At 41.0% G+C, this 12862-nt stretch overlaps 1 protein-coding gene across 1 annotated transcript; it reads right to left on the bottom strand.

The window, feature by feature from the left end:
- Positions 1-9457: 9457 nt before the first annotated feature.
- On the bottom strand, positions 9458-12587 carry LOC126976862 (transient receptor potential channel pyrexia). The gene has a single exon (XM_050825485.1). The coding sequence runs from the start codon at positions 12577-12579 to the stop codon at positions 9679-9681; it is 2901 nt and encodes a 966-aa protein (XP_050681442.1). The 5' UTR covers positions 12580-12587; the 3' UTR covers positions 9458-9678.
- Between the last annotated feature and the right edge of the window lie 275 nt (positions 12588-12862).

The raw sequence follows: 12862 nt of genomic DNA on the forward strand, positions 1-12862 counted from the left end.
GAATCACTTTTTGGAGTTAATTGGAGTTTACAACTTAAGAATCGATTTTCATATAAGGCGCCCTTATGAGAAAAATATGGAGAGTAAAATCTGCTCATCAAAATTTGATAGAAACGTTTTTCTCATTTAAATAAAAACAGACTTTGTCTGCTTACAAATAAGGCAACAATTAGCATGGTATTTACCTGTCGGCCACCTAGCGTTACTTTTGAAAATTATTTTATTTTGCAATAAGAAGACTTCTTATCACGTCTTAGTGTTGGGTGAAAGTTAGTTCCCTAAACTTTTTTAGATGGCGTTGAACCACAGACAATCCTTATCTTAGTTCAAATTAAAAACAAATAATACTAGATTAAACGTCATCTAGTGTCACTTTCATAAACTATTTCGTATTTCCAAATCGAACACTGAATCTATCGAGTAATACGACAACATAACATTTTCGATAGATGGCGCTGACCACAGATTTTCATAATTGGACCCAGTTGTGCATAAAACAGCCATGTGGATAAATGTCACAGAATACTTAAGCTGCGTTAAAATTTGTTTGTCTATGTGTTCGCTTTCATTTGACACTTCACTAATCACTTGATACAAGAAGTTGAAAGCCACAGATAAAAAAACGTCAATAATAAGGTTAGCATTCCTCCAAACGATGACGTAATTCATGAGTTTTACCTCGACACACATTCGAGGATCCTCATGAATTTATCAAACTGACAACTATGAAGACCAAACTTGAGGCCCTTTCAAGTCATTCCTTGAGGCCTCCTCGACTGAGTTCGAGTCGAGGGACTTTCGAGGTTACGACTTAGAATATGGGTGTTATACTTTAACGAGAGTTAAATCTCGCCCGACAAATAAAGATCGCGGAGCTGCAGGCCCTCGCCCGCAAGATCAGGGAAGTTCAGAGCGACGCTCCAGCCGTTCTCGAACTAATGTGTGAGAACATCGACATGTTCACAGCGTTGTCCGACTTTCTATATCGTAAATAACATTCGCGATGGCTAACAGCGGACGGCTTAAACCTCACACGCTCCGTATAGCGTACTTTGATGCTTACGGACTCAAACCGCAACTAGACTTGGCCAGGGATTTCGTTATCGAACATCAGTTAGACCTTTTCTTGATTCAGGAGACGCTCCTGAAATCGAATGATCGTGCCACGCAGCGCGGTGGTGGCACCCTCATATACTTCAGGAGGTCCCTTCACTGTATTCCTATTGACCCTCCAGCGCTCACCAACATTGAGGCGTCCGCCATCCGAGTCAGTATGGCGAATCACCAGCCGATCACTGTGTTATCAGCTTACTTACCACCTAGTAAATTAATTCTAGAATCAGATATCAATTATTCTCTACTCAGCCACGGGGCTGCTGTTATTGTAGGTGGCGATCTTAACGCCAAACACGCCAGCTGGAACAGCAGATTCCCTAACAGAAACGGTAGACTGCTAGACTCACTGACAGACACACTACACTTCTCGGTAATGGCTCCCTTCGAGCCAACTCGATACCCACATAACGTAGAACACAGACACGACATACTTGATGTTGCTTTATTTAAAAATGTAACACTTAATGTAAATTCAATAGAAGTAGTTCACGATTTAGACTCAGACCACCGGCCGGTCATTGTAAACCTAGGCCCACCCGTTAACTACCAGCCACCCACTAACACAGTGATCGACTGGCAACGGTTGGAGAAGGAACTCGAGACCACAACGTCCGAGCACCTGGATTCAATACCTCACGTCATTGACTCGGTTGACGTAGCCCAGAGTGCTATCTCCTGTGTGACATCCCACATCCACAACAAGATGGATGCCTGCACCAAGCAGGTGCCTACAATGCAACCGCATCGGCTAATACTGCCACCAGAAGTCAGAGAGCTGCTCACTGAGAAGCGCAGAGCCACTAGAGCATATGATAGGTATCCAACACTCGAGAATAGGCGTCACCTCCGCTATCTACAGCGAGTGGTAAAGGAACGGATTGCGGAACTCCGCGGCGATCGTTGGGACCGCATGCTCAGCGACCTGAAGCCCACGCACGTGGCGTTCTAGAAGCTGCCTCGCGCGTTCAAACAGGAACTGCCTACAGTAATGCCTCCTTTGGACAGACCGGGACTGCTGCCGGCCCTCGATGACGATGACAAGGCGGAGTGCCTTGCCGACAGTCTCGAGAGTCAGTGCACCCCGAACGCAGCTACCGACCCAGCCCATGATAATGAAGTAAACTGTGAAGTTGAACGTCTTATCTCTCTCAGCCCATCAGGCGAGCCAATACAACCCACCTCTAGTATAGAGGTGAAAGGAATTATTAAGGAGCTTCACTCCAAAAAGGCCCCGGGGCCCGACTCTATAAACAACAGGGCTCTTAAAATACTGCCTCCCACACTCATTAATTTATTAGTAACCGTTTTTAATATACTGCTATTACATTTAGCTTTCCCCGAACAATGGAAGGAATCCATTGTTATCGGTATTCCCAAGCCTGGTAAACGTAAAACTTGTCCCAGTAGTTATAGACCCATTAGTTAAATTTACTCTTTAGGTAAACTATACGAACGTCGCTATTCACTATTCTCGCGCGCCTCAAATATTATATCGCGGAGCAGAACGTGATACCCGACCATCAGTTTGGTTTCAGGACTGCTCACTCGTGTCCCCAACAAGCCCACCGACTCACTGAGTATATTCTCAAACGAATCCAATACCGTACAGCTACAGCGGCCGTATTTCTCGATGTCGCGAAAGCTTTCGACAAGGTATGGTATAACGGCTTAATCTTTAAGCTGTATGAACTGGGTATGCCAGACAGGCTCGTGCGCATCATACGAGCCTACCTTACTGATCGAAGCTTCCGCTATCGAGTAGAAGGCACGTTATCCACGCCCCGACCCATCAGGTCGGGAGTACCTCAGGGCTCAGTTCTGTCCCCGACCCTCTTCTCACTCTTCACGAGTGACCTCCCGAAGCCTCAGAAAGTGCAAATTGCACAATATGCGGACGACACGGCTCTTTATTATGGCGCCACTCGGGGGCGCCTCGCAACTCATATAAGAGTGCTTGAAGTCAATCCCTCGAATAGTGCAGCAGTACTCTTTGGTAATACTAATAAAATAAAATCTTTGGCCCCAATACCTATTGTTAAATTATATGGGACCCCTATTCCGTGGGCCCAACATTATAAATATTTAGGTGTTACGTTTAACAGTAACATGAACTTCGCAAAACATATCAGCACGGTTTGCAATAGAGCCCGGTTTGTCCTTAGCCGCCTGTATCCACTTGTGTGCAAGCGAAGCAAACTACCGCTCAGACACAAGGTGACATTGTACAAGACCATCGTACGTCCCATTATGTCGTACGCAAGCATCGTGTTTGCCCACGCGCCGCCGAGCCACTTGCGGCGTTTGCAAGTGGTTCAGAATAGATTCACGCGCACGGCCATCGCTCAATATTTCAAGGAGATATCGCGACGCTACTTTGATAAGGTAGCCGAGCACCCTAATATCTTGGTGAGGGAGGCATGTGCTTACACCCCTCTAGACCACAGTCTGAACAAACAGAGGCGACCTCGACACGTACTAGTCGACCCGGACGACTATATTACGATCGCGACACCACCACCACCACCAACACCGACACCAAACCAACCACACCGCCCTCGAAGACGTAGGCGCGGCCGTGTACATCAAACCGCTGCCACTAGTCACTTTGACGATTTCCAGCGGCCACAACCTAATATAATACGATTCACACACTTTGATAGAAGCCCGACGAGATAGTCCTCGTCCTGTAATCGTTTAACACCACTCACACTCACATCACAAATCACACACCTACAATAACACTACACACAAATAGTCACACACCTACATACTTACATACATATATCACCGCACTCGCCGGCGAGTGCGAAATCTCTTCAAACGTAGAACTTCCACTGGACTAACAGATATATTAGATCGTTAGTGATCTTCTCTCCATCCAGCCTAGTGAGCAGGCGGTCCGAGGTTCGAGTCTCCTTCCGAGACGCCCCGCGCCTGTGAGCTACATTTTCGGCCTCCAAGGCCCCCGCCCGGCTTCGCTGTAAAAGCCTTAAGGGGTATCAGCACAGAGGAGGTTTTTAGTCGGTAGGGGGTGTCTACACCCGAGCCCGACATATGGGCCCCGTTTCGGGGTCTTCAATACGTAAATGTATTTTACTCCTCTCGAAAAAAAAAAACTTTAACGAGAAGAACGCCAACTTCATACTAAATAAATGCAAGCACGATACTAGCGCCCGTTTGTGCCACCAGAACTAAGCAGTAAAAAAAAGGCGAGAGGTTTTGACTTTTGAATATTGCTAGGGAAGTTTAGGTATTGTACCTATAAGCATATCCATTCTATGGTGACCCTAAATGGGGACTATAGAATGGAATGGAAAAAGCAACGTTTATACAACATAAATAGTCTATATTATCTCTTGACCAAATTCTTACATACAATAGAAACAATACAATTTACTAAATAATGCACTTCATTCTGGAATCTTTCAGCAATGGCCTCTCTTCTCTCTAAACTCTTCAATGATTCTTCTCCAGCTGCTCCAGTCCAATCTGAGCACCTGGGCTTAGGGATCGTGCTCGCGTTCCTGTAGTGGCAGAATCATGCGATAATTCATATGAAACAAATAATCAATAATATATACTCATGTCATAGTTTTGGGGTGAAATCATGGAAAAACTATAAAATGTATCAGGACTTATACATTTTCATATACATTGAATATTATTCGACTCCATTGACCCCTTTACATTTTTTCATTAACATATATATGTTGACTTCTTGTGTTTCTGGATGTAAAAGTGTTCTGGATCCCACAACTGCTTAGGTCTTCTTGTACATAATTATAAAGCCAAGCATAAAAACCTTATCTTCTGGTATTTATCTTGGATCTATTAATTGTATCTACACGAGGATGTTGTGATGCAGCAACCAGAACGATTTATTGTAAAGGGGAAGGAAGGTATGGTATATAAGTTAAACAAATCCGTCTATTATTATTTATTATGTAGATGATATTCTTTTTTTCCTCGTCGGATGCCGAAACTAATGACATTAAAGGTCAGTTGAAAAAGGAATTTAAAATTAAAGACTTAGGACAAGTCCATAAATTCCTAGGAATGATAGTGTGCAAAGAGAAAGATAAAATTACTCTTGACCAGGCGCACTATTCGTACCTACTTACTAGTCGGCACTATCTTGGACCGATTTAAAAGGTCAGACTGCCAGCCAGTTGAAACTCCAATGGAAGCTGGAGTCAAACTGAACAAGGCAGAAACGAAGTTTGAAAGCTGTGAGTATAGAAGTCTATAGTCAGAAGTGACATAGCCCACGCGGTGAGCTGTCTGAGTCAGCTTAATGAATGTCATTCCGAGATGCACTGGAAAGCAGCGAATCGAGTGCTAAGGTATTTGAAGGGGACAATTCTTTCTAGGGTAAGCTTTGAAAAATCGGGTCTCGGTATATTTCGCTACGTGGATGCAGATTGGGCGTCGTGTGAAGTCAATCGCAAATCGTACAGTGGCCTTGTGTTTAGAGTAGGTACCTCAGTTGTTTCTTGGGACAGTCGGAAACAGAGGACTGTCGCCTTGTCCAGCACCGAGGCAGAATATATGGCACTATCTGATGCATGTAAGGATTTGTTTATGCGCACCTTCTTTAATGAATGTCTCAAATTGAAATGTATACCGCAACTACGCAATGACAACCAGTCAGCACAGAGGTTGTAAGAAAATTCGTTGTTTGACTCAAGAATGAAACATATTGATGTTCGATATCATTTTATTAGAGATATTGTGAGTAAAAATCTGCTTGAATTTGAATATGTCGCCCAAAGACAATTTAAACACTACGTTCAAGAGACGGGATTTAATATGTATATTTGGTTTTATGACTATTCAACAATAAGTTATTGGCGCTAAACCAGTACACGATGTCAGATAGAGCATTGTTTACTTTGTCATATAAAACTTGGCTTTGTTTCACTTTGAATATAAGTGAAGTGTCATCCGCAAACAATACCACTTTGTGTTTTTTTGCTTAGAATAGTATAGCTTATTATATAAAAAAATAAGCACATTAACCTGAATAATACACGAATAAAGGAAAAAAAAGGAAAATTCGTAACAAAAATTGTTAACAGTCACTTTTATTTTGAATGAATGACATGTCACATGACACTCAAACCAAAACAAACAAAAGAGTCGAATATCTGTTAGAGCGAGACAGCGTTTGCCGCCATTATTTTTAGCGCAAAGCACATATTCGAGTTTATTAGAGAGTTGCGCCAGGCTGATCTCGCCACAAATGAAATGGTGACAGATATACTGACAAAACCTTCAGTGAAGGACAAATTTGATAAATTTATTCCGCTGTTAGGCGTTAATTACTTTACAATGCTATGAAAAAAAAAGAAAACGACATGTGTCAGTAATTGAAAGCAACTAAATCCATGTATAATATACGTTGTGTATTAATGAAATTAATTCAGCAAAGTAAACGTGTTTCCTCATACATGCTCCACATTCCAATATAGATAAATAGAGCGTTGCAACAAACAAAAATCGAAATTGTCGATACTTGTAACTGTTTCTAGTTTTACATATTATGTTTCTCTTGGTGTAGATGGATGGCCAGATTCAAGTATTTCTTTCTTTACTTTGTCTACAGTTCTCGTACTGACTCCACAAAGAAGCGCCGTAATATCTCGTGGTTTATTTAAAGGAAATCGCTAAAATCCCATACACCTTTGGGCCCAAGCTGTACAGCGATAATTCTTATGTAATAAATTGGTAAATATTTCATGATTTGGATTCTCAAAGATTTTTTTTTAAATTCTATGGGTTTTACAAGAAAAAAATATTTTGGAAAGGGTTAGGTTAGGTTATACTACACGTGTCAAGGGTGTGCAAAAGCATTTCTGCGGCCCAGCTACCGGACGGCAATACGAATACCGTGGGGTTTTAGGCGGTAGGAGTCCGATATAAGTATTATTATGACTTTGGTATTCATGACGATTATTCTACAACAAAAAAGATTATACTTCACGTTCCGTATTTGATAAATTCGGAACAATGAAAAGATTTGCTCCACAAAAGTATATTTAAGGCTGCGATAGATCTCTAATGCAGTTGGTGTTCAATAAAAAAAGTAGTTAAGCATAACTTATTATATATTAAAATAGGCGTGTGCATAATATCAAAATAAATAAAAGACATTTTTATCATCATTTTATTGGTCCTCTAATATCTAAACAATTAATATGTCATCAAGGAAAGGTGCTGGTGGTGTGATAGATTCTTGGTACCTTGCCCAACTAAGGTACCAAATCATTGTCATTTCATGAGCACAGCAACCTACTCTTCGCTTGCCCACAATACAATTACAATAATACTGTATAATGGCTTCCTAGCCATACACTACACTTCAATTTCAAATTTGTCATTTGCCCTTATATGCTCTCCATAATAAGATCGTGCCTGCTTTATTTGATATGTTCCTAATGAAATCAATATTAACTCAGAAAAGCTGAGCTGAGGGAAATCTGCCATTATATTATTTTAAGCATCAATTCTTAAGAAGTTAGCCCTTCGTCGATTCAAATTAGTTTGTACCACTAATTCTCCCAAAGTATTATTTATGAATATCTTTTCATTAATTATTTGGAGAATTTCCCTAGCATGAGAACGATAAGAGGGTGAAACCTATTAATAAGAGCAGCGGCAACTTCAAAATCTTTCATCAAATTTTTACTCGCTGTATTAAAATAATTTTGTATTAAAATAGTTTAAAATATCTTTTAAATCTACCGCTGACCACTTCTATTACCCACCGACAAATGGTCACAGGTCTAGATTTATTTGCTTCTAATGTGGTTAGCTGAGACTCACCATGCTGTATATTGCCAGGCACGAATGTTCTAATACCACAATCATTTAATAAGGGCAAAGCATCTCTGAAACTCCTATCCAGAACAAATGCATCACCTGGTTGAAAATAATCTTTTAACTCGGAATCAATTTTTTGTAATTCACATTTTAGTATATCAGCATGTGGTGTTGTTGCTGAAATAGGGACCCAGTAGATGTACTGTATTGATGAATAATGTGCCCGTCTGTACATACAATTAAAAAAGGTTTTACTAAATTATTATATTTATGTAAACTATATGTTTTCATAATAATATAGCTTTTTTGAATGTGACAGTAGGTTCCATCAAATATAACAACTGGTCTTTCTTCTCCATTATGGTGCCCAAAAAGACCCTTTGGAATAATCAATGTTTTATTAATTATTTCCTGCTTGTTGATGTGGTTAAAACCTAAGTGATAAGGTACAAAAAATTCTGCCAAGATATTACGTGCCTTGCTCATTAATGTTTCCAGTGAGCTCCTTGGAATTTTAGAAATTGTTGCTATTCTGTCATTTGATTCACCCGTTCTTAACTTCATTAAATATATTCCAAGAGCAGTACATCCTTGTGGACTGTTACCAAATTGTGGAGCTTCACGTAAAAGACTATTAAATTGAGCTGTCTTTAATCCTGTCCAAAAGTGTACCATATCATCATCCGAATCATTGATGTTATTAAAGTCTATGAAATTATGTGTTGGATGTATTTGTTTAGTTTAGGCCCAATTTTGGCGATCTCCTTTAGATAATAGGTATATTTTTACCGGGTCGCTTTTTAATTAATTAAACACTGCTATGAACACATTATAAATAACCGAACGAATTTCGGCGTTAATATCGCCCTTTAATTTTAACAAAATAAAGTTGGAGAATAACGCGTCCATAGTTCGCTTATGAAAGTCCAATTATAACACAATCTTCACAAACACCTATGTACATTTGACCATCAGCTACCTAGTCCGAGCGGCATCCCTTCATCGATAAGGAGTTGTGCGGCATTGTCACATCCCTTTGACGTAACGTTTTATGACTTAGGTCTGACGTTTGTAATGGCCCAACTATAGTAGGGTAGATGTTCTACATAATCGCGGCCGTGCGCTAAACCTGCATGATACAACGCTAGTGAGGAAAGTTTTTCTCTTACAAGCGGTGCCATGTGCTTCACGCTACGTCGCCCTTTCTCATTCTATCTCAATCGGTCTCAATCTCCGTCCCCCTCTTCTTGGATAAAAACGTCCCACATTTTCGTGACACTTTATTGGCACATATAGACACTGGATTTAAAAAATTATCCCAAATTCATTCTCTGCACCCTCAAAAACCTCGGATACGATATAATATAATATATAACTTAGGATTCGATATTCATAATGTTGAATCATAACTATGCGCGGCGGCCATCTTGGATTTAAAAAAAATGAACCTTAATGATTCAAGTTCACCCCAACTCCGCGGCCATCTGTAATGCGACATGACATGGAAAAAAAAACATCATCGCATTACTAAATACTTTATTAAATTATCACAAAATAATCGTAGTAAAACATTATTTAATCACATACTTTATAATCACAGAGCGTCCTTACGTGGATTTACAATCCTATCTACTCTATATTACAATAATTGAAAAATCTCTCAGATTTAAGTTTGTGAGTCTTAACAACAGTTTATTGACATGTGCCGTTGGCATTGAAAATAATCGGTCCATTATATCATCAATTTGGATCACCGGATAACGCTTGCTGTATCACGAGCTGCTGGGCGTTTATTAGTTTTTTCAACTCTCTCACTTCTTGACTCAACTGGCGAACATTTTCTGATGTTTCATCCATCTTCGCTTGCAAACTTCCCAATCCCGTGTAGCCGTACTCTCGGTAACTTGAATCATTGTTATTCTCGTATTTTTTGAAACAGGAATAAGCCCCTGATGTTGAACCGGTCGTAGATATCGTGTGGCCATATTGTTTTCTCATCTTTGCTATCTCGTAAGCTGCCATCATGATGTCCCTTGGTAATCGCTTTTCACTCGGATTAAGGGGTTTGACGCTCAGAACTACTCGATATGCTTGGGGCGAAACAAGAGCAGAAGAATGAAGTATTTTTAACAGACATTTGGGTAGATAGCCATTAAATAATGCTAGTTCCATGTAGGATATCAGTTTGGTTTGCCTCACTAATTTAGATAGCCCGGCTGTTTTCCTTAGTCCCTGTATGTCATGTACAGCAATTCCGACTAAGAGATTCATCAGAACAACTGTTACAAACATGAGGAATAATACATATGTCACTTGTGCGGAAAATTCCAATAGCACAGGGGGATCGTTGCCATCCGGCTCATTGAGTAATAGATCTAAATTAAGTTCTCCAATCATCATTGTTAGTACTGTAATAAAACCCATAAAAGGATTCGCAAACGATGACGAATCAGGAAATATTACGCAAAAGCTTATTGTGAAACCAATCAGTATGCACGAATATGCCATTAGAAGCTTTGCAAACTCTTTTTGTACCTTTTGATACATAGCCACGTAAGTTCCAAACACTGGTAGTTGTCCAATCATCATCATAAGGTTTGTCCATCCTGCGAGAACAGCAAAGGCTCCAACATGATTTTGCCACGTGTATGTAATATTAGTATAGATGTACGATATCAAGAAAACGCTTATAATCACAAACCATTCAATTATATTTTCAGATTGCATCAAATATTGCCTTACGGTGGAGTAGCCCGCTATTCCGTAGACTTTCCTAAAGATTTCAAATATGGTGATACCCGCCAGTACCCACCACTGCATTTCTATAACAAATGGATTCTTCCTTAATAAATCTCCAAGAATTGATTGTTTTTGACACAACTCTTGTTCTTGAATTGTTTCCTCCATGTCTTTACTTCCATTATAGCAGTTGTGAGCTAAAGCTGTCAGTACGTATAGAGTGAGACAGAGTACAAATATAAAACTCAGGAAAAGCCGCGCCACGTAGTATTTTCTTATTTTCTCCCATTTAATATATAGAAAGGCAGAGCAAAGGGGATGTAAGAGGACTTCTTTTTGTCCTTCGTCGACAAAAGTGTTAAGGTAGCTTATTTCACGGGGATAACAATGCTGTAGTATAGTGCGAAAGTCAAGTTCAAGTTCCACTTCACGATTGCTTGATTGTGAGTGGTGTAACGTGATAGCACAATCCAACTTCCTCGTTATCATTGCCAGAGACGCGGGCGTCTTCCTAGCGATTACGTTAAGTGCAGAGTTGCCCTTCTTAGATCGCGTAGTAACGTCAGCTCCGTGATAGATCAATGTTTCCACACACGCCGACAGGCCGTCGAGGGCCGCCAAATGCAACGCGGTGAAGCCGTATTCATCCTTTTGGTTGACGTTGGCTCCCCAGCTGATCAAGGTCTCTATAATATCACATGCGCTGTCCGACTTTCCAATTGCTGCGTGAAGCGGCGTTCTTTTATCAAAATCCATTGCATTAGGATCGGCATTACCTTTCCTAAGCAGAGACTCGACGCATTCCAAGCTAGCTGAGCGAGCAGCGAGGTGTAATGCTGTAAATCCTCTGTGGTTTTTTAAGCTCGCATCAGCGCCTTTACTTAAAAGTAATTCTATACACTCTACTGATCCTCCATCTGCAGCTAAATGCAAAGCAGTTGATTCTCGGTCACCAACTCTAGTTCTGACATTTGGATCAGCTTCAGGCGTTTCCAACAGAATAGCGAGACATTGTATCATACCCAAATCAGCAGCCAGGTGTATAGCATTGGTACCTCCTGGCTCTATTTGGTTGACATTTACCCCATGAGATATAAATAGTTTCAAACAATCGATAGAATTAGCTCGAACAGAACAGTGCAATAATCCACCTTCACAATTTATGTATTTCACGGCTGCATGGACTGAAGCTCCTCTATTGATTAATAAATTAGCCACTTGCACTGAATTTCCGAATGCAGCACAGTGAAGAGGTACAAAACATCTTGGCATGTAATTTGGGTCGACTCCACATGATAGAAGATAATTCGCGCAATCCGTTGAACCGCTAAATGAGGCCGCATGGAGCGGAGACAATCCAAGTGCGTCGAAATGAGACGGATCAGCCCCCACTTCGATAAGTTGCGACAATAGATCGTCTTGTTTAAGGAATGCCACCCAAAATAAACAAACATTTCTTTCAGCTTCTGATGCAGATATAAATAGACTAATCGCTGTTTCGGATGTCGCCAATCCTGATTCTAATTCATCCAGTAATCTCAGGCGTCCGCCCACTGCGCGCATTTGTTCGTAAGCGCTCTGACGTATGGAGTCCTCGCATATATGCGCAGTTAAGTCCAAGGGCGGTTCTTCGAAGCTGTCGTACATATTTGGGGCGCTCTCGGCTGGTGGTGACGACCCCGCAAGGACATACTCGAGATGTGCCATGGAGGGGAAGGCTCTTTCGAGAAATTCTTCATCGAGGGGTGGTGGCTGCTCTCGCGGTGGTGAGCTGAGGACTCTGGAGGCGCGGGGCCGTCGGGACGCGTCACGTGGTCTCGTGGTGACATCTGGCTCTTCAGGATTCGAGGAGCAGCGTGATCGAAGCCACCGCTTCGGCAGCAGGCTACGCGGTGTGGGCATGCGGGCGGTCGGCGCGGGACTGAGCAATGAGTGACGATCGCCTATTGTCCAGTAATTGATGCTCTTGGGTGAATAACGCGCACCTTTGCTTGCTGTAAGGCCAGGTACTCATAGTATGCAATTTTTGTAATTAAGAGGCAACTAATGTTAGCATCCCTAATAAAATAAATAATATTTGTTTAATATTAACAAAAAATATAGAAGGTACTTATAATATTAGTTCATACTGCAATATGTAAGAAGTTAGTAATGTAAATATTCATACTTTACTCTAAATATATGT

This window comes from Leptidea sinapis, chromosome 2, assembly GCF_905404315.1.
Source record: "Leptidea sinapis chromosome 2, ilLepSina1.1, whole genome shotgun sequence".
In the NCBI taxonomy this organism is placed as follows: Eukaryota; Metazoa; Arthropoda; class Insecta; order Lepidoptera; family Pieridae; genus Leptidea; species Leptidea sinapis.

Bases quoted from the DNA above. Each gene is read 5' to 3' on its own strand.
- LOC126976862 (XM_050825485.1), bottom strand. From the start codon at position 12,579: ATGCCCACACCGCGTAGCCTGCTGCCGAAGCGGTGGCTTCGATCACGC.